Raw genomic sequence first — 21,601 nt, 5'->3', positions numbered from 1 at the left:
GACTTGTCCCACAACTGCACGGGAGGCCTGGAGTTTCTAAGTCCTTAACTCTGCCCACAGGAGTGAACGGTCAGGAAGGAAGTGATGGTCCTGGAGTGTCTCACTTGCCCCAAAGGGCAGCCAAGAGCTTCTGCCTTCAGGCTGAGCCCCAGTCCTGGCTGGGTAGAGAAAGGAAGCCTCACGGGTGAGGACCTCCACAGAACTGGAGACCACGGCCTCACGCTGACCTCCCAGATCAGCTGCCGAAAGGACAGGGAAGGCCTCTGCACAGCCGCAGAGACTCCGGCACAGCTCTGGGGGGACACGCATTTGAGAAATAATGCCAAGGAAGACTTTAAAGGACCCCATGCTCCTATTTACCTTATAGGCTTTCACAAACCGGACAAAGACGGGAAAGAAGACAGAGGGTGGCGTCGTCTTGGGGTTTTCTCCAAAATACTTCACCACATCATCAAAAGCATCCTGTAAAGAAACAAACTTCTCTTGAGTTTCGTAAAGTCGAGCATCTGAACTTGACTCTGTGGGGGAAGAGCAGCAGCAAAGCAGCAGGGAGGATCCAGCCGCCACCACAGCTCGTCTGTCCCTCTCATTTCCCCACGACTCTCTAGGGACTCCTGTTTCCTCCGAAAGCCCAGGCAAAGGTGACCAGAAGAAGGTGATAGTGCCACACAGGAATTCATCTCTGGGACCCCCTGCACTTGTGCACACCTTCATACAAACAAGAAGCTACCCCTTTTGAGAGCTTCCTAAGGCCAGTGGTTTAGAAGGGATCTTAGAAGTCACTCAGACTCCAATCCCACCTCGCGGCTTCAATGCTCCTTATGGTGTTCCCACCTTAGGGACGCTCCAGTCTCCACTTAAACTGTTTCCCGGCACAAGACAGCCTCGTTTGGGAGCCATTGCACCACGTCTGCTTTCTGAGTTCCCACAAAGCTCCGCCTTCCCTTCTATGATGGCATGCACAGTCCGTTTTGGCTGTTTTTCAAATGTATACACTTAACCCCCAGTGTAGTATAAGATTTCAAGGTCAAGGCCTACAGAAACCCAACACCCTAGGCAGGAACAGCGTTTTGCTAAGCACAGGAATGACACATGTTGGCTAAAATGAATACAGGACTCACACAGAGGGAGCCTCGGAGTGGCAGGGGAGGGCAAGGGGAGAGGGATGGGCCTCTAGAGAAGAGGTGAAGACCACAAATTAGAAGAGGACAATGAGCAGAACAGGGCACTTCCAGGTCCAATAGTCATCGGTTCCATAAGAAAATCTACCCTCGGTAGACAGAGGGCAATCTTCCCCCAAAGCCAGGACGGGCACCCAGGTGGGCTTAAGGGACTCAGTCACTTCCTCATGAGTGTCCAGGGAACAAGTACTTACCTGTGCAATCTTGGCATCATCCTGCAGCTTCTTCAGCTTCCCCTCATTGTTGAGGATGAACTCCTTCAGCAGCGTGTTGTGGTCGTGCATGGTGTACTCCCTCTTGGTTAAGTCCATGCCTCTCTGGAGCTCTTTGACGTCCAGCAAAACATTCTCGAGGGAGACTGAAGCAGAGACAGCAGTGTCCCCATGAATGTCAAAACCACAGTGTGTGTGGCTGGTAAGCCCAGTTTTCAGTGGATTCCTAGGGTTACTCAAGGGCCGTAGCTCTGATTTCCAACTTTCAGAGCAGAGATCTTACAATATGAATAATTTACTAGTGCTCACTTCCGGGCACTGCATTAATTTCTATATATGCACTAATTCATTTGCACTATTAGCCCAATTTGCCAGCAACAAAAAAGGAAGCATAAATAGGTTATGTGGCCCTAGATTGTGCAGCTAGGAGGTGGCAGAGGTGGGGCTCAGATAACCATGGACCCTAAATCCTGGGATTATACCCAACTATTCCATTTCTCTTATAGGTGATGATAAGCTGTTGGTTGGTCTGTAGACTCAGAGGTTCCGTAACTGTGCCAGGCCCAAGATTTGGACCTCTTTTACATTTCTGTGGCTCTCCAGCAGGGGGTAGCATTTAAATGCTGAACTTTAGTTATGACTGACCCCTAGAAACCAAGCAACCTTGGACAGCTTCTTCTGGTCCATCAACCCTACTCTGTTCCTGAAGGGTTCATGTTAATGTAATGAACCCTTCTTCCATCTGCAGTGTGGCCACGCTCCCAGAGCAGGTACATTCCTGCAGCCTCCTGCAGAAGACCAGGCCCCACCTCTGGCTCCCTACTGCCCGATTCCGCTCTGCACATGGATGAATTACAGAACAGGCCAGTTATGTTTTTCCCTTGCTAGACTCACACAGTCTTATTCAACTTTGACTCCTCAATGCTTAGGACAGGGCCACGTCCACAGCAGGGACTCAAAGGTTCAATGGATAAGCAAAGGAGCAAAGGTATAAAGAATCTCTGTCAGCTCAACTGGCCACCAGAGAGAGGACACAGAAGACAATCCAGCCAGAGATCCTCAATCTCTCCACTTTCTGACTTTTTTTCAAATGACACTTTTGGGGAATCTCACTTGAGCCAAACAAATCAGCCAAAACAAAAATTTTTATAAAACGTTTTTCTTAGTTACAATTGTGATGCTAAACAATCCCTAATTTAGGCAGAGAAACCTGAAAAAAGGAAAATCACTCCACCAGAAGAGAAGTCCCAGTAACTGCGTAAGTGAGCCCTGTGCCCTCAGTGGGTCTGCTATGGCCCACACTGCACAGCCCTTCACAAAGGACCATTCCCACCTGCCTCTCAGTCTCCACTAGGGCGTCCTCGGTACCTACCCCAGCTAACAGTACATCATCTCATTCATTCGTTCGCTCATTTACTTACTCCCCCCATCAATGTGCTAGCGGCTAAGAGAATTACAAAGATACATAAAAATAAAGATATTACCCATTAAGTCCACAGGTTGAAACAGACATGTAAATTGTTATAGTAAAATCTGACCCATCGTGTATGAAATAGTATGGAATGCTCTATTGTAAGAACACAAAAGGAGCAGCCATTTTACTTTGAGGAAGTCAAAAAAAATCTTGCCCTTAAAGATTCGATTCACCAAGTCTGAAGCAGACCTCAGGAATATGAATTTATAGAAAACACCTTGGCTGCTCAGGGTTCAAGATCCTAAAATGAGAATCAGTGTATGTAACCAACACTGAGGTTAATCTGCATCTTGTTCCTTTTTCTAGCATAACAGCCTTTGGAGAAGACATTGCACGTTAGACAGTACACTATATAAGACACAGGTTCCAGTCCTGTCTCGCTCATGTTCTACCCCGGTGACCTTGGGCAAGACAGTTAACCTCTAAAATGTCAGTTTTCTCATGTATACATGGGGGATACCATTACATACCTATCATAGCCTGGCTGGCTCAGAATCACTGAGGATTTAAATGAGAAAAATGCATAAACTGCCATAGCAAAATAACAGCCAAAAGTACCGATAATTTAGCTCCCACTCAGGCTAACGGCACAATGCTTGAGCTACCACACCTGAGCAACTGGGACAGCACAAAATCAAACTGGCAGAGGCGGGGGGTGATTTCTTGATTTTCATTCTCATATTTCAAGTGACGGCAAGAACTAAGAAAGACAACAAATGGAAGACAGAAGCTGCCCAGGGTCCAGAGACCGGACTCTTTAGACAGGACACAGAAGGGTCTCCCTTATGTCCCTGTTCATCATGGCTCCCAGGAGCGGGAAACACCCTGGCCCAGGTACCCCAGCAAAGAGCTTCTGATGTTCTCATCACCTTGCCTTTCCAGAGGAGTTCCGAAGAGTGGTTTAGCAGGGAATGGTTCCCCCATGATCCATGATTAAAGGCATTCGATACCCAAGAGTAACATGAATAGCTGAAATCAAGTACCTGCAGCAGCTTTCTCCACATAATGAAGCTCATTATAAAACAGGGACACTTGGTGATATTTTTCTTTTACAACATTTGAAATATAGTGCAACAGTGTTTGCTTTCGGTCTGTTGACTTTGTATCTAAGAGCTGAAAACAAAAGGAACAGGGGTTAGGGTAGAAGAGGATGAGAAACTTGTCCATCAGGTGAAGTCCTCCCACTCAGAGTAATGGAGGACGGTACCCCAAAGTGAACCACAGGAGGGTCAAATCTGGACGTGTTCTCCCCTAAACCAACTGACTTGTAAGTGACCGCAGGACTTCTCCGCCAGGGGGTATGCTCAACGCCAGCAGGACTCCAACACCAAAAACTGTTCACACATCTCTACCCACACAAAACTGTCCCACCCCACATGGGATACGACTTTCCCTGACTTAAAAGTGGGAAGCCCCCATTCCGAGTGCTTTCCAAAGAGAAGGAGCAGAGAAGTGAGTGTGGTGCTGGTGGTACACGGGTACTCCCTATGTGGCAGGACTCCCACAATGCAGTCTACCCATTTTCAGTTCAGCTCTCTCATTCCCCAGCCTCTGTGACCCAAAACAGCTGGGCTGGCCACACATGACCATCTTGGGGCCAGGAGTGGGACCAACTAGACACTCGCTACCAAACAGCCATGTCTCCCCAGGGCTCAGGACTCTGCCTGAGCAGAGCTCAACCTTCTCATGTGGAAGCCACATTAGCCCCAGCCGTGGGGGAGAAGGTTATCACTGCCCACATAAGTTAGATAACTCTGAAAAACAGCATACTCTTTTCCATCCAGAGGGGAATTTTTTTTTAATGTTTATTTATTTTTGAGAAAGAGAGAGAAAGAGAGACAAAGCATGAGTGAGGGAGGGGCAAAGAGACACAGAATCTGAAGCAGGGCTCCAAGCGCCGAGCTGTCAGCCTGACACAGGGCTCGAACCCATGAACCATGAGATCATGACCTGAATGGAAGTTGGATGCTCAACTGACTGAGACACCTAGAAGCAACCCCCCCCCCCCGCTTCTTTTTTTATTTAGAAAACACAGAAAAGTAAAAAGAAGCACTCTGAAACAAAAACCCTAATTCTATCCAACCTCTCTGTTGATATCTTTACCTACTTCCATTCAGTTTTTTTCCTGCATTTTTTGCGTGGGTGAAATCAAACTGTACATGAAATTTATACCCTCCTTTCTTTTCTAGACACATTTTTTTAAAACAATTTTTAACGTTTACTTTTTTATGTTTATTTTCATTTTTGAGAGAGAGAGAGAGAGAGAGAGAGAGAGAGAGAGAGAGAGAGAGAGAGCACGCACGCACAAACGGGAGAAGGGCAGAAAGAGAGAGAGACACACACACAGAATGTGAAGCAGGCTCCAGGCTCTGAGCTGTCAGCACAGAGGCTGACGTGGGGCGTAAACTCACAGACCATGAGATCATGACCTGAGTGAAAGTTGGATGTTTAACCGACTAAGCCACCCGGGCACCCCTATTGATTTTTGAGAGAGAGAGAGACAGACAGAGAGATAGAAAGAACACAAGTTGGGGAGGGGCAGAGAGAGGAAGACCCAGAATCTGAAGCAGGCTCCAGACTCTGAGCTGTCAGCACAAAGCCGGACACAGGGCTCAAACTCACAAGCCTCAAGATCAAGACCTGGGCTGAAGTCGGACACTTAACCGAGTCACCCAGGCACCCCACAAAATTATTTCTTTGAAAATTCTTCACAAACATTCTAAGAGTTAAAGAAGAGTTCATCATATTAACTACTGTTATATTTAATAATTTTCCAAAATGATGGATCTTTACATTGTTGCTAATTATTTGCAATTATAAACTAAATATAGCATCCATAATTCAGATTCTTTAGGAAAGAGTCCCAGAAATGGAAACACTGGGTCATAGGGCTTGAGTATTTTTAAAGTTCTAAGCACCTGCTACCCAGTGATGTGCCAGAAAATGTGTACCCATTCATCCTCCACTTACAGCAATCTTCATCAAAACATCCTACCCCACTTCCAAGAGCAGACTGCACTCTGGGACTTAATCTCTGCCAGTTGTTTTGTCCCTTATATAGCTCTTATAGTTCTTTCAGTCCACTCACCAGATCTAAACTCTGAAGTTTAAATCCATAAACTGCTCCTCGCTTACTGCTATTCATATAGTTTCCAAGGGCCAAGATAATCTGCAAAAGAAAAAAAAGAGACAGAGAGAGAGAGAGAGAGAGAAAAGAGAAGCCCATCAGAACAGCAACCCAGGTATTCCCAGGCCAACGAATGTGGCTGGAGTCAGCTCTTCCCTACGTGTATACAAGGAAAACTTTACTTGCCTCCAGAATTTTCTTGAGTTTTTGGGATGATTTTATAGACACAGATGCTGCTATAATTGAGTGCAGTTGCTAGATTCCATTCAAAGGAAGGAAGGGGGTGAAAAAAAGAGACATGTTAAAAATAAGAAACTCTAATTGGAAACTAAAAATTTAACACAGAAGAAAACAGACCTGCATTTAGACCTTAAATATGCTGAGATTCTATTTTTCTTCAACATAACAAATTTAACTTGTCCTGCTAGGTCTTAGGTAACCGTATCATTACATGCAAGCTCTCTCTAAGTATATGAAATAAGAAGAAATGTCAGAACTTATCACAAAATCTGTAACCAATGGGACTCAGAGCACAGAATCCACAGCATCTTCTAGTAGAACTCAATTCCCTGCCCACCTCCTCACATCATGTAAGACAATATGTTTTTAAATGAATGGAGCTGTCCAAGAATGAAAACAAAACACCAAAGGAATATAATCAACCTCCAGAAGTTCTCAGAACATGTGTTGAACAGACATGCTACTATAGTCGGTAATTAACAAGTTTATTTAGAAACAGAACTGGGAAAGAACTATTCATGATATTTATGTTTATAATATTAATAAGTCTCTACCAGATTAACACAAAGGGACAAGAGATGGTCGGCTCTTATTTCTGCATCACCACAGTGTACTATAACAAATCTCCAAGGAAAAAGACTCCTGTGGTAAATTTACAATGCTTCCAATTAAAGCTATGTACTGAGGTGGAAACCCAGAGGACATCTGTAGACACAGAAAATGGCATTCTATGGAGGAGGATAGCAATACGGAATATGGAAATCCACTATTTTCACATTACTTGGCATAAACAATATGAAAAAAAAATTGCCAAAATCAAAGTGCAATCTAGAAAGTTCTGGGAAGGAGTCTTTAGAGCCCATGACGCTATGTGCAAATTCTGGAAGAGACTTAAAAGAAAAAAATGATTCTATATCTCTCTGGACCCTCTCCCCTGCCAGAGTTGGTACACTCACAGGAGTCAGCATCTGAATGCTTTCCGCAAAGTTCCCAATGAAGGCCATGATGGTCATCTTCTGCATGAGTCTCTCAATTTTACTGAACTGCATCATGAACCGGTCTTCATCTGACAAGTTCTCCAGGGGCTTCCTTTCCCGCTCATAGAGCCGGAACACTTTCACCTCATTCTCAGTTGGCAAGAACCTCATCAAACATTCTACAAAGTCTACAGGCAATGTCTTCAAGTCAAATCTGAAGACAGATGTGGACATGTCAGTGTTAGAGTGAACACCTCCTACCCTTTCAACCACACCACCATTTAGTCCTATCCATAAACCACCAAGCAATGAGTTGACGATGCCTATAGCTGAACTGTGAAGATGTCAATCGGTGCTGGCTCCTGACTGCCCAACAAATAGCTGCTTTCTGAGAACCCACACCTTATCACAATAGCCATGCTCAGTTTTTAGCCTACTACTATAGCTTTAAGTCTCTAGAAATCAACAGTAAATGACAGCAGGAAAAGCAAGAAGGCAGGCTAAAACATCTGATGGTTAAGTGGTTCAAGGACACGTAAATGGTTTTTAAGGCATATGAAGTATTGCTAATTAGGGAAATTAATATTACACAATTACAAAATATCGGGTAAACTCTAATATATTTCAATTAAACCAACAGTCTGGGGTATTTTTTTCTTCTTTAGAAAAAAATGTATCCAAATGCCTAAACAAAATGGATGCTGTGGCTTAAATGCATACATCCCTTGAAGGTAAACCAGATCTTTTTAGATATATGCTCAATTTGAACAAACCAAGTATTTGCTACAACCTCTAATTTCTTCCCTGGACAATCTTTGTCTGGCAAAATAATATAATTACATCTAACTATCATGACAAATAAGGTATATGCAGGTTAAAAACCAGAATGCATATGACGTTTCAACATCAAAAATCAGAACAGAGTATAAGATACACTAGATTACTGGATTACAATCCAGACTGAGGACATGAAATTGGAACAAATGATTTCTGAGGGTCATATACTCCTCCATGAATCTCTCACCGAAATTTATGAAATACAAATTTACGGGGCGCCTGGGTGGCTCAGTCGGTTAAGCGGCTGACTTCGGCTCAGGTCATGATCTCACAGTCCGTGAGTTCGAGACTCGCATTGGGCTCTGTGCTGACCGCTCAGAGCCTGGAGCCTGTTTCAGATTCTGTGTCTCCCTCTCTCTCTGACCCTCCCCTGTTCATGCTCTGTCTCTCTCTCTCTCTCTCAAAAATAAATAAACATTAAAAAAATTAAAAAAAAAAAAAAGAAATACAAATTTACAATGAACTCATTCCTAACACATCTAAAACATTTGTTCTTTATCATAGTTGAACATCCTCATGACCACAAGAAGGGCCGAAAGATTCCTCTAATAGAAAGCAAATAAAACGAATGCCTTCTCTGCAGTTCAAGGTTAGAAAAAAGAATTGAACTTTGTTTAAAATTTCCTGAAAGTTGCTAAAAGAAACAGGAATCACATTCCTATTGTTATGAATTAAAAGATGCATCTGTATCCCATTTGCATTTGGCACTGAACTGTATCATTCCACAAATGCCATCAAATTTGTATTCAACACATCTAGAGAGAATTCAGATGCTCCAGAGAAGAGTGACAGTCTCTCCCTTTCCTTAGCTAGGGTAATTCTCCATCCTTTGTATGTAAGTGTTGCTCTAGGCATATAGGATACCAGACCAAGTAGATAAGTGATACCACAATCCACTTGTCATTCTTCTCAAATAAATTTCACTCTAAGATGGCACTCCCAAAGAGTTATTTCTGGCCCACCCCTTTGGTGGCAGCATTTCATTCAACACTGATGTCACACGTACGTAACAAAGGGAATCTCTGGTGTGTGGATATCAAGAACTGCCCCACCTTTTATCTTTGATCTTGCCCTGCTACTGAAATATTTGTTACCTACCAATTCATCACTTGCTTATTTTCAGTTTTATCCTATAAATTTATCAGAATCTAACTTTCCAGAATGCCCTGAACTTACACATGGATAGCTTTACATATCTCGTCAGCAGTCTTTCCAGCTTTCCTCAAAGTTATGGCTAGATTTTTGGCCCTATTTGCTTCCAGTAACGTCACTTTGTTTGATCCCTTCTGTGTTATCTTCTGTTTGCTTGAAGAAAGATCAATGGCAGGACCTTGAGCTTTTGTCTTAAATATTTCCTCAAATTCATCCACATTTAAATCCTGGAGTAAAAAGGGATGAAACAGGCAAATTGGATTATACAAAAATTAACTCAGGTAACCATTTTGACAGTTTCTTAAGCATCAAAGAACTTACTTTTTCTACTCAGTATTTGCCTTTGATCAAGGCTTGGTCTATCTTCCTGTTTGTGCTATGGCATGACTTAGGCCACACAGACAGCCATGAAGGTCTAAAGAAGAGAGCTGATTCCATCTGGCCAATTCAGCTGCCTTTCACTAATTACCTTGCAGAGCTGGCCACCATAGACTAAAGGATCCATCAAACAGCTAGTGAGTGTAATTATTGAGTTCTTATTCACTTGTAGTTCAATAAAGGGTTTTTATGCCCTTTTATAAATTAAGGGCAGGGTTTGTGTCAGATACATATTTTGTGGCATCTACTGAAGATCATCAAAACCACTCCATAGTAACATAACTTTTAAACACAGTTTTGAAACAATCTTGCAAAATACTGTCCTATTCCCTAATATTAGAGAATTTTCTTTTCTTCTTTCCATCAAGGCATTTAAAATACTAGCGTTTTATTGCTGAAACTTCCAGGTTAGCAGAGCACCCATTTGAACTTTGCCACACAGAGAGCCAGCCCCTGGTTTCTAACCAACAAGAAAAATACCTCCAGAATCCGCTCATCATCAATTTCATTGAAGACTGTGCCATTGATCTGATTTGGCTTCAGGGCAACCCAGTTAAAAACTGGCATTCTGAATTTCGTCTTGATTGGCTTCTTAATTTTCACAGCTACAGAAGTCAGAGAGGATCAAATTAAGATTCCACCCAAACCCCACGACTCTCAAGAACAATCAGAGTAGTCCTTGCAAATGCCACTTAAACACTGCAGGAACACTGGCAAGAGGTGCCCAAGTGTTTTTAAACACAGAAAACATCACACATGGCTTTGGCAAGAGTAATCCGAGGTTTATCATTTGGTTGACTGATGCAACACTGTAGGAAAGTTTGCAAAGAGCCAGGGTTTTGGTTTTTTTGTTTTTAATGCAGGCAAATGGATTGCTGCATTACAATCACAGTGTTAGGACAATGTGTAGGACAAAGTACCAGGGAGCAAAAATTATTAATGATGTTAGTAGACAGCAGAGAGGACAAATACTCAGTGACACTGGTGAATGTGAGTCAAATTTTCAAATCTTAAATTCTCAGTTCTAGAACATACATTTCCAAAGCAATCTTAAAAGATGATCAGGGACTGCAGGGAGTGGCTGTCTATACCACCAGGAATGTGACGTCAAGAAGACTGACTTTCTGTAACGTCAAGCAGCAACACATTCTTGTGAACCATTTTGACAATGGGGATTATATTCAGGCTGAGTTATTCCAACCACACCAAGGGCCATGAACAGCCCCAAACAGAAAATATTTAAGATGATAGAAGGGATGCTTAGAAATTAGGATTAGTACTGCTTTTTGAGACTGGCCACAGTCCCTTCCCCCTTTTTTAAGGAGCAAGTGCTCCCCAGGAGTCAGCTAGATGCAGCTAGAAGGTATCAATGAACCCATTAAAAAACACAGAAAACCTCTTAATAGAGAGGAAGGGATCTATCTTCTAGGAGTCAGGTAAGGAACTGCCGAATCCTCTCACTGTGGGGAAATGAGCTAAAAAAAGGAAACCCATTAAAAACTCCATTAATTAAGGACACATCATAAAGCAGTCTTCCAGACCCATCTAGCTAGACGCATGTACCCTCTTAAGTCTATCCCGGGACACCCACTACACTATTTGGGAGCTTCACTATCTGCCATCATCAGCACAGGAGAGAACTGCAGTGCACAACAAAATAAACCCAACGTACGCTGGGCTTTTACCTGGCTGCCTGCCATTCCTCCAGAGTTACGAAAGCCATATAAACAGCAGGAATGTCATCTGATAAATCCACAGAAAAGCATGCAGGAATACACAAACACTGCCTTTGTAAACCAGGCCTTTCTACCACCACGTGACACCTTAGTCCCCACCCCCAGAAGTGTTGGATTGCTCGCTGCCCTTCATTTAGGTCTACACTGCCCAGGAAAACCCATGTCCTCCACAGGACAAAGAAAGAGACCTTCCTCTAATCTGGCCTTTGAACAACATGGAGGGAGAAAAAGCAAGAGTAGAGGAAAAGCTGTACGGGGATCTTTCCACAGTCTGAGCTGGCGGCTTGGTGCCATTGGACTCCGCCATCCATCCACAGATACCGCAGGCCTCAGGACACTGGCTAAAAGTCATTCCATCTGCAGCCACGCTACTTCTAACTCCTCAGCAAGATTAAAAATAAGCCTGAGATCAGAACACGGGCAAAAATAGGTCATCTTCAGAAAGGTGATCCTAACTCCCAATGGGGAATGGGGGGGTGGGTTGCAGAAGGAGAGGCCTACAGGTGACCATGACAGACACAGTGCTCGCAGGGTTCAGGCTGAAGGCAGCGGCTCCACGTGGTGGTAGGTGTTCCATGGAGAGAGCTGGAGATCAGTGGGAAAGGCCTGGAAACACAGCACCTAGCAGCCTGTCCTTGTCCTGTGGAGCAACTACCCTTTCTCCCCCAGAATAAATCTAAAATCCTCCTAGAATTGATGCCTTGGATCCAACTATGACAATTAAACTAAAAGGGAAAAACAAAACAGAACAAAACAACAACAACAACAACAAAAAAAACCCACTCCTTTTCTCTTAGGGGGAAAGGAATATGGCATATAAAATCGAGGCTGTCTGCTCGCCGAGCCATGATCTATTCTACTAAAATGCACGAGCAAACCTGGAACAACAGTCAGCCAACAGCGAGACTTCCCACAGACACAGGGTCAAAATGCAATGGTTCCATGTAAGATGGAGTGAAAACATGTCAAGGCACAGTGTGACCAACAGGAACACATGGCAAACACTCAAAACACTCAGTGAGGAGCAACCTACAGAAAAGCTTGATTGGCCCATCTTTTGTGGAAGCAGAGAGAACAAAGAAAATATAAAAAAAAAAAAAATTAGATATGGTTAGAGTCAAGCCACTCAGCAATTCACGCACTTTTAGCAGAGAATTTCATGCTTCTTGGACACATTTCACAAGGCAGCACAGAGCCAAAAATTTATTTCCATTTGGACCTGACTTGAAGACTCCCTTATTATTTTGTTTTAAAAAGTAATCCTTTTTAGAAAAGGGGAAAAAATGATTTCATTATAGTGGTCCCAAACAGCCATGCTGAATTGTGCTAGGTCTTGCAGAAGAAATGAGAAATGTTTTAATGAAAAATAATCAGCCAAGTATAAATTCTCATCGTGAACTTCCCAAGCACATTCTCCCAAAGAGACAGCACAGCAGTCTGTTACAGATGACCGTAGAGGACGAAGCCAGACTGCTCCATCAAAGATTTGAGGAAGAAGCCTTACCCTCCAAATATACATTCCACACTATGTTTTCTCTCTAAAATGCAAAGAAAACTAGATAAAATTAGAGGACCTCGTTCAGGTCCCGTCTTAGCCACCAAGCACACACCTGCTCATTGCCTTGTTGAAGAGATAGGCCATCCTGTTGCCCATGGATCCCAGGGCCTAGCAATGTCACAGGCTTCTGAGTTCCGGGAGCCCTTGGTATATCATCCCAGCTCTGTCTCTTGGCCCTACTGGGACATCCTGACTCTGTCTGGCCTCTTGATTCCAGGGAGAAAGTTACCCAACACACTGGCAACACACCTCACAAAATGTGCTCCATAATGATCTCATAATCCTTAAATCTTATAAAACAGAACATCTTGTAGTCCATCAATGGGCACTTACGGCACTTAGAGAAGTTTCATAAATCCCACATACGGTCCTCTAAAAATGGTGTAAGACACATAAGGGACAACTTCCAACTGCAGAACCCTGAAGGTAGCAGTGGTCATCAGCTGAACAGAGAGTTCCACACTCTAAAGATGAGGCAATTGAGAGAGCCTGCAAATTTTTAAAGTTAAGTAGCGAGAAGAACCCAGGCAAAAAAATTAACCAGAGAGGACAAGCGTTCTACCGGAGGGAGCCCTGGACCTGTGCATTGTAGCCTCATGGCTCTTTCGCTTCGCCAAAGCAGTTGTGAGTTCTAGAGGAGAGCTCGAGCGAATGGGAGTGGAGGCTCTGCCACACGGAGTTTTTGCCAAGGACAAAGGAAGTAGTAGCAAAGGAGACACCCCATAGCAGCCGTGTCTCCGGGCGCTACAAGGAAAGCCTCATCAGTGAGCCAGGTGCACATGCCAGTTCCAGGTTTTCACACTCAGTCACTGAGAGCAGCCTGTTGATGGAATGGATTCCTGGGGCTTCTCAAGAGGTTTTGGTTTGCTTACATTCCAAAACCCAACAGTTCCATGAAGATACACCTTCAACTTTTGTCCTTCAGAAGCAGTAGAAGTTCTAGAAGAAAGTACTAAATGGGGGAGACCTTGAAAGGTAGAACTAAATCACTGGATTACTGTGAACATTACTTTCAACAAGCATCTTATTTCTTTCTCTGACAATTTTGTGGAGGTTGGGGTGGAAGTAAACACCACAGCTTCGACATGAATTAAGGAGGTTGCTCTGGGTCACTCAGATGAATGTGCCCTAATGGCTAGCCAGTACAGCTGCTGCTGGGACACTCTTGAGGGATGGAGTGGGCAGCCTGGAAATGTCTTACAGCTAAGATGGTCATGTAGACATTGGACAAAATGCTCTGGGAACTACCACTCGTGTAAGAGTGGTAGTTCTGCATCAGAAATAAGAGACCTCACCAAGAGACAGACGTAGAGGACGAAGCAGAATTATCTGATGTCACGCAGACATGACATGGCAAAGCTCAGAGCAATTCAAAATGCCAGAGAAATGCTCCATGACTGAGAAAATCACTGTGGTATTTTAGAAAATAGTAAAAAGTCACTTCCAACAGACAGAAATCAGAACTTCTATTTCAAGGCATTAGAACAGCTCTCTTCTTCTCGCCCCCCCCACACCCTATTTCTGGTGAGGGGTGCCGCATTCTACCCTGGCTAGCAGGAGGGCAGCATGTGCTATGCGGAAGCATTTCAAGGCACACAGATACCGCTTTTGGCAACATCTTCCCTTGAAGCTTCAGCTCCACTATAGTGAATTCTATCTTCAAATGCACAGGAGAAATGCCTGGAAACCTACATCAGGCAATCACACAGAAAGGCATTTTCTCCTTTTGTAAAGAACATTGCAAATACCTTCCAAAAACAGAGCTCTGACTACTACAGATGTCCACAGGTGTTTGATGAACCCATGAAAATGCACTTATCCCTAAGAAGGTAACTAGTTTTCCTTCCCTTTCCTAGTGGGGAGAGTGGAAGGTGGGAAGACTGGCAAATCAGAACTCCCTGCTAGAGAGAGTGTAACAACAGCTACTCAGAGAAAAATGCCTCCTGTGAAGAACTTCCCCTTTACTGGCTACATTAGCAGGAATGATATTAAGAGGAGATACATGGGACTGCACGAGACTTGGACTTCCAAAGAACGGCTTTAAGGCCTCCAGGGGTAACACAAATGAGTATTTCTTGCACAAGTACCCAGGACTCCATTCCAAGCTCTTACCTGCTAGTCCTGAGTTGAAAACCACTGTGGGTGAGGACGTCCCAGGCAGCGGGGGTGCAGAGGGAGGAGGTGGGGGAGGTAAAGGAGGAGCTGGCACAGTCTCAGCTGCAGGACCTGGGAGAGGAGGGGGAGGAGGAGGGGGTGGAGGCGGTGGGGGAGGGGGAGGGGGTGGTGGCGGTGGTGGCATAGGTGGCGTTACTGGGCCATTTTGCACTAGCAAAAAAAAAAGAAGACACAAATTGCCTTTGAAAATAGGAGAACGGTTTCACCTGCTGGATGTCACATGCACATAAAAGAATCCAAAATCAAAATCATGAAAAGGACACGGGATTTTTTTCAGTGACTCTAAAATCTACTCAGTGAGAAATAAAGAATCTACTGCAGCATATGTAAAATGAAGTTTTATAACCTAAATCTCAAAATGTAAAAAGTTTTTAAAATCAGTGAGTAGAAGAAAATGCCAAGAAAAGCAAAGTGCACAAACGGACAGCGGATAAAAGAAGAAATACAAATATCCCAAATACTACCCTCAATTCTCCTACCAGGCTCCTCACCTGCTTCAGGTGTGTCTGACGATGGAGGTAGTGGTGGGGGAGGAGGGGGCAGGGGGCCCGAGGAGGCAACCCCCATTGCTGGTCCCACAAAGTTACCCACTGCCACCTCTGACCCTGTGGACAATGTGCCAGAAGCCACAACTGGCAGAATGGCAATGTCCCCATCCCCTTTCTTCTGAATTTTAATGGTCCCTTGTTTCTCCAGTTCATGAATCTTTTTTTCCAGGGTAGACTGTCTTTGAATGGCTTCTTCTTTTTCTTTGACCATTTTCCTTAATGTGTGAACCTGGGTATTTGCATCTTTGTAGATTTCCTGCAAAAGAGTTCGCAGTCACCAGTCTATCTTCATGCAACATCCATACCTCTTACCATCAGATTGGCAAATTGAGGATCAAAAAAATAACCAAACAAGGGGCATCTGGGTGGCTCAGTTGGTTGAGCATCTAACTGTGGCTCAGGTCATGATCTCACAGTTCGAGAGTTCGATCCCCACACTGGGCTCTGCGCCTATAGCTCGGAGCTCAGAGCCTGAAGCCTGCTTCTGGTTCTGTGTCTCCCTCTCTCTCTGCCCCTCCCCTGCTCACACTCCATCTTTTCCTCAAAATTAAACAAACATTAAAAAAAAATTTTTAAGAAAATAACCAAAAAAATTAAAAAGAAGGATACTGATATACACATAAGAATTCTATAGAACTCAGCCTCCTATAAAAGTCCTATTCATTCTCAATTGTTCACTGGTAATGCATGCAATATCACCAATTAGTTATCACCAATATAGTTATCACCAATATAGTTCTTTCCATTAATAAGTACAGCTAACTCAATTTTCCCTGCAGGTGGAGACAAGCAAGGCAGAGATGACCCAAAAATAATTTTATAGCTGACTTTGGAATATCCCGAGGATGTTCCGGTGGGGCAGAATGTTTTCCTTTTTACTTGTTTTAAAATTCATTTGTAACTCCTAGACACGTATCGGCTAACAGTAGACAAAAGTCCCTAAGTCAGATTTGGATAGAAGTCAGACTGGGATTAAAAATCTGCAAAGCATAGAAGAATCTACTCATGAATACCCAGGGGCTGACTGTTCTTGAATGGGTTTCTCTGGCCTTCACAATGCCCTCCTACAAGCTTAGGACAGCAATCACTGTAACCTTTTCCTTTTGGTTTGCAGTTAACAGAATAGGCCAATGCTTCCCTCTACTAATTACTTTTTTCTGTCCAGGTTTTTAGCAGAAAACAAAAAAGTTACAATTTTCAACTTAAAGGCTGTCCTCGTTCCTTTCATAAGGGGCTCACGCAGGTTCCAGGGAAAGGATTTTCTGGAACTTACTTGCTGGGTCTTGCACATGTGATCTCTCACCACAAACCTCCAGCAGGCAGGGAAACATTCTTCACACCCTGTCTATTATTAATAATCTGAGAGTCTGACTTGAATTGAGTCCATATGCTACAACTCTGTCTCGATGGCGTGCCAAAAAATAAATTTCCTAGAGTTAACTGTAGGACATGTCAAAATATCAAGCAACACACACAGACATGATAAGCATCGCGTAAAATGTGCCATTTCATCAACGATGGTGTAGAGGCAAGCCATTTGCCTGAAAGCCCTCCAGGCATTCTGGTGACTTTATGTTCTGCACAATTCCAAACACACGGATGGCACTCCATAAAAACCTGACATGTAAGGTAAAACAATGCTAAGGCCAAATAAAATAGCTGGGATCATCTGATAATAAAATGGATTGGTTTTGCTTTGCCTTTTCTTTTCTTTTTTTTTTTTTAATTCTTTTGGTGAATGACATTAGATCTTGCCTGTGTTGTGATTTCACCGTTTCCACGGCAACCACCAAATCTGGTTCCAAGTAGAAGCAAAGCAAAAAAATACAAAGAAGTCCAAGTCCTAGTAAAAATAAATAAGTGGCATGAATTAAATCTGTGCTGTGTTTTTATTTCCAAGCAAATGGGTGATCCACTGAATCAAGTCAGACTTGTCCAGATGGGAAAATATTGTTGCTCTCGAAAACTGTGATAAGGAAGTACTGAACCCCCAACATTTGATTGCAAACACATGTGTATCCATCCCTAACTATGTGTACTTTTCATCTGAGTATCGCCTCTGAAATGATTCCAATAAATACGTTGCATCAATGCATTCCTCTGACATGAATGTAGTCCACATTCTACTAAAGCTGGGGCACCTTCCCTGCAATGCCCATCTGGGGCAGCTGCCGTCAGCACACTCACTCGAACAACATCTAGCTCCTTGTTCCTCTGCATCAGCTGCTTTTCCAGTTCCACGATCTTGGACATGGCTTCATTCTCTGTGTCTTGCAGCTTTTCAGACAACTATAAAGGTATAAAAGAGAAGCTGTGTCACAACACACGACCATTCTCATCAGGTCCTCGGTTCTCAGAAAGTAGAGCTCTATTGGGGCCCGGAGTCCTGCATGTGTTCTGCAAGCTGTTTTTATGGAAACATTAATATTCATAATACGATTCTGAATACCTATTTGTTTCTAATAGGAATTAATAATTTATACATGATCCTTAATAAAACCCATATGTCAGTTCCTTAGTGTTTCAACATACACAGTGTACCTCCCTCAATTTCCTCAGGGGCTGGCAGAAGGGGCCACCAACGTGAGCCTGCAAGGGTGGGAAATAGGAGGTGAGGCAAGAGGGGAAGTTCACCTTTCCTTCACTAAGAAAAGGCCATTAGGCACAAGCTTTTGAAATTTATCCATCCAGAAAACATGGTTCTGATATTACAGAACACCAGCTTAAAAAATAGTACTGCTTGTTTTGACCCAAACTAACCCAAGTAATAAAAGTTATTTGGAGGGACAGTTCAAATAAACAGGCAGCCTACTTCAAAAGTGGGTTATGTGAGGCTCAGTCGGTTAAGTGTCCGACTTCGGCTCAGGTCATGAACTCATGGTTTGTGGGTTCGAGCCCCCACCCCGTCAGGCTCTGTGCTGACAGCTTGGAGCCTGGAGCCTGCTTCGGATTCTGTGTCTCCCTCTTTTTCTGCCTTTCCCCTGCTCATGCTCTGTCTCTGTCTCAAAAATAAATAAAACATTAAAAAAAAAAAGTGGGTTATGTGAGTATGGTTATGGACAGCTGGCTGAGGCTTCAAGAGGAAGATAGTGTGAGCCACGTGTTAACTAATTACTTTTCCCACAAGCCTCTGAAAGTGAGCTACTTCTGATTTCCCACATCTCACTGAAAACAATCACAAGTAAAGAACACCAGAGAGGCAAGGTGAGGACGAAGGGTGGAGGTTAAAATGCTGATCAGGTTCAGAATAGGATACGAATCTTTCAGGGCAAGGCCGATAAATGCCCTTCCTAAGCAGGTGCCAAGCAGGTCACTACAACACTTAACAAAGGGGGGAGGGGGCGGCGGCGGGAATGGCTGGCTCACCAACTTGGCTTAACCACAGCCATGAAGATGCCATTTTCAGAGTGAGGGACAAAGGTGAAGGACGTCACACACATACAATACTCTCAACTAAGAAAGTGTAGAGGGAAATAATCGGACCATTCAAATGGGAAAATAATATTGTTCTAAAAAGAGACAATTCAATTACAGCCAAGGACACTGTCAAGCAGAATTTAACAAACAAATCTGGTTCTCACAATGCTTAGGTCTTTAAGAAGCACCATTTTTCTGTTCATTCTCACAATATTCAAATATTTGCTTAATGGATGAATAAATGGACAACCTCTGAAGGCCTTTAGACTTATATTCAACTTAGTCTGTGGTGAAATAAATCCCTCAAATCAAAATAAGTCCCTGCCCTGAGACAGAGTTAATGTAACACTGATAGGACACTCCTCAAAGAAGAAGATTTAAGGGAACGCTCACTAATTTCCTTGAAAATCCTTGTAGCTGAAATGAATTTTTACTGCACGTGAGTAAGCATAAGGCAGGACTAGAAGACTGGCCATCAAGAAGAAACAAGACCATCCTGTCCACGGGCCTGTATGGACACATTCAGCAGAACCTGACTTATATTCAGAAGACCAGGAGTGAAATAGAACTTACTGATACGTCACACCAAACTTCCAGGGGCACCTGGGTGGCTCAGTCAGTTAAGCGTCTGACTTCACCTCAGGTCATGATCTCACGTTTCATGAGTTCAAGCCCCACGTCGGGCTCTGTACTGTCAGTGCGGAGCCTGCTTTGGATCCTCTGTCTCCCCTCTCTCTGTCTCTGCTCCTTTCTACTTGTTTTTTTCCTCTCTCTTTCTAAACAAACAAACAAACTTTAAAGAAAAAAATAAATCCAAACTTCCAAAGAAATTGAAATGTGTAGCAATGGCAGTTCCACTGAGGGACTGGGTTGGGTGGGAGGTGAGGAAGACACTGATAATAGTCTATTCGCTCTGGGGCTTATTTTAGCACAAAGCGCTAGAACCCATCCTCCATGGGCCCGTGTGAACGCATGTGGTAGAAGATGACTTATATTCAGAGAGTATGAGTAGAAAGGTCTTCACATCAGCCCAAATTCACATACTCAAGTTTCATTTCCCCTCTACATGGCGCCAATCACCTCACCCTCTGGGGTAAGTAAGATGGCCAGGAAATCTGGGCTCAGCAGAAACTGAGCAGGTGAGCTAAGGCAAGGCAATGGATTCCCTTTAGTTTTAAGTAACAAACATGCCTTGTTTGAAAGAACCCCGGGTGGCTTTTGACAGCTCTCGATCTCAAGCTGCAGTTCATCCCTATACTCCAAATCCTTTCATTTTCTGCGGTAACAGCCAACACTCATTCTGCTTGGCACCCAGTTACACAAAGACAGTTTTTCCTTTCCCAAGATGTAGTTACATGAGAAATGTTCTCCTCCAGCTCTTCCACCCTCTCCAAGGCTGCATTCTTGGTTTCAGCATCTTCCAGCAGAGCTCCCACGTCAAATACGTTGTCCAGGTAAGCCTGAATCTGCACCTGCAGCTTATCACTCTCAGTGTGCTTCAGTTTCTAAAAATCAAAACACAAGAGAAGGCGGTATCAGCACAGCTGTGGACACAGAGCATAATGATACAACAGCCTATGTGGTTTTTGTTTGTTTCAAACAGTCCAATCTGTGCCAAGAGAAGGTTTGATGTAGCATCCTCCTCACGACAATTACGGAGTGTTCTTCTAAGAAGGTATAATCACATTACTTTCCGATGAACACCCTCTTCCAAATATATACAAGTTTCCTTCCTAATCCTTCCCAAAGATATAGTCCCCATGTAGGCATATTCCAAACTAATACATCTTGACACAGGTGAAATCGGACTATAGAAAAATTAAGAGCAGCTGCAGAAGGAGCAACAGTCCCACGTAACAAATTTGAGAGGCATCTGTGTGCAAGAGGTGGTTACAGTAGCAGCAGTAATTTGCCTGGGCAGAGATGGTAATTCCAATGAGGATTAGGTTGGATGGGAGGTGGAGAAGACATGGGTAGAGAGTGAAGTAGCCAGGGGGCTTATTTCAGCATAAGTTGCTAGAATCTGCCTTCCATCATAACTTAAGATACTGCCCCAGCATAAGGAGTTCTGGGCTTCCCAAAGCACAGATCAGGAAGCCACTCATTGCATTACAGACCCAGGCATCCAAAGGAAGTCAACCAGCTTTAAGGTGAAATTAGAGGTCAAGGTAACCTATGAATCTTCCTTACAAGTAACACAAGTCCTGACTTCCCCTGGGGGAACAGATGAGTGGCTAGGATAATACTGGCATACAGATGACACCAATAAATACTTACTGAACAAATCAATGGCCACTAACAAGGCTGGGTTTCTGTAAACGAATGAAGTATTTATTATGTGCTTATAATATTAATCTTCTAACCACCTCTATGAGGGTCCAGAACCAACACACCACAAAAATTCAAGAAATACAGAGTTTGGGGAAAATCTTCAACTTTTCAGAGGACTTAGGCTCGACATAAATTCTAAGAGGGATTTGCTCCTAGGTCTAATCTGGAATTCTTCAACTTAGTGTGCCCTAAAGAGAGTACGTTCCATCTTAGTTTAAGAGTATAAACTGGGGGCGCGTGGGTGGCTCGGTCGGTTAA

At 43.5% G+C, this 21,601-nt stretch overlaps 1 protein-coding gene across 14 annotated transcripts in view; it reads right to left on the bottom strand.

The window, feature by feature from the left end:
* The window catches only part of FMNL2 (formin like 2), a 312,817-nt gene that overhangs the window by 10,208 nt on the left and 281,008 nt on the right, over positions 1–21,601 (bottom strand). For 7 of the 14 annotated variants that reach the window (XM_045033816.1, XM_045033815.1, XM_045033820.1 and 4 more), the window contains 13 exons: positions 20,368–20,517; positions 17,783–17,884; positions 15,539–15,851; positions 14,985–15,197; positions 12,348–12,368; positions 10,059–10,183; positions 9,225–9,427; positions 7,191–7,425; positions 6,181–6,249; positions 5,956–6,036; positions 3,851–3,980; positions 1,376–1,539; positions 361–462 (listed from right to left, as the gene is read on the bottom strand). In XM_045033816.1, coding sequence (XP_044889751.1) covers positions 361–462; positions 1,376–1,539; positions 3,851–3,980; positions 5,956–6,036; positions 6,181–6,249; positions 7,191–7,425; positions 9,225–9,427; positions 10,059–10,183; positions 12,348–12,368; positions 14,985–15,197; positions 15,539–15,851; positions 17,783–17,884; positions 20,368–20,517 — 1,908 coding nt within the window. The remainder of the gene's footprint in view (positions 1–360; positions 463–1,375; positions 1,540–3,850; positions 3,981–5,955; positions 6,037–6,180; positions 6,250–7,190; positions 7,426–9,224; positions 9,428–10,058; positions 10,184–12,347; positions 12,369–14,984; positions 15,198–15,538; positions 15,852–17,782; positions 17,885–20,367; positions 20,518–21,601) is intronic. The other 7 variants (XM_045033821.1, XM_045033818.1, XM_045033822.1 and 4 more) reach the window with 2 other exon arrangements.

The sequence above is a fragment of the Felis catus genome, chromosome C1 (assembly GCF_018350175.1).
Source record: "Felis catus isolate Fca126 chromosome C1, F.catus_Fca126_mat1.0, whole genome shotgun sequence".
Lineage (NCBI taxonomy): Eukaryota > Metazoa > Chordata > Mammalia > Carnivora > Felidae > Felis > Felis catus.
Note: the sequence above shows the minus strand (reverse complement) of the source record. Positions and strands in the feature narration are given on the sequence as shown.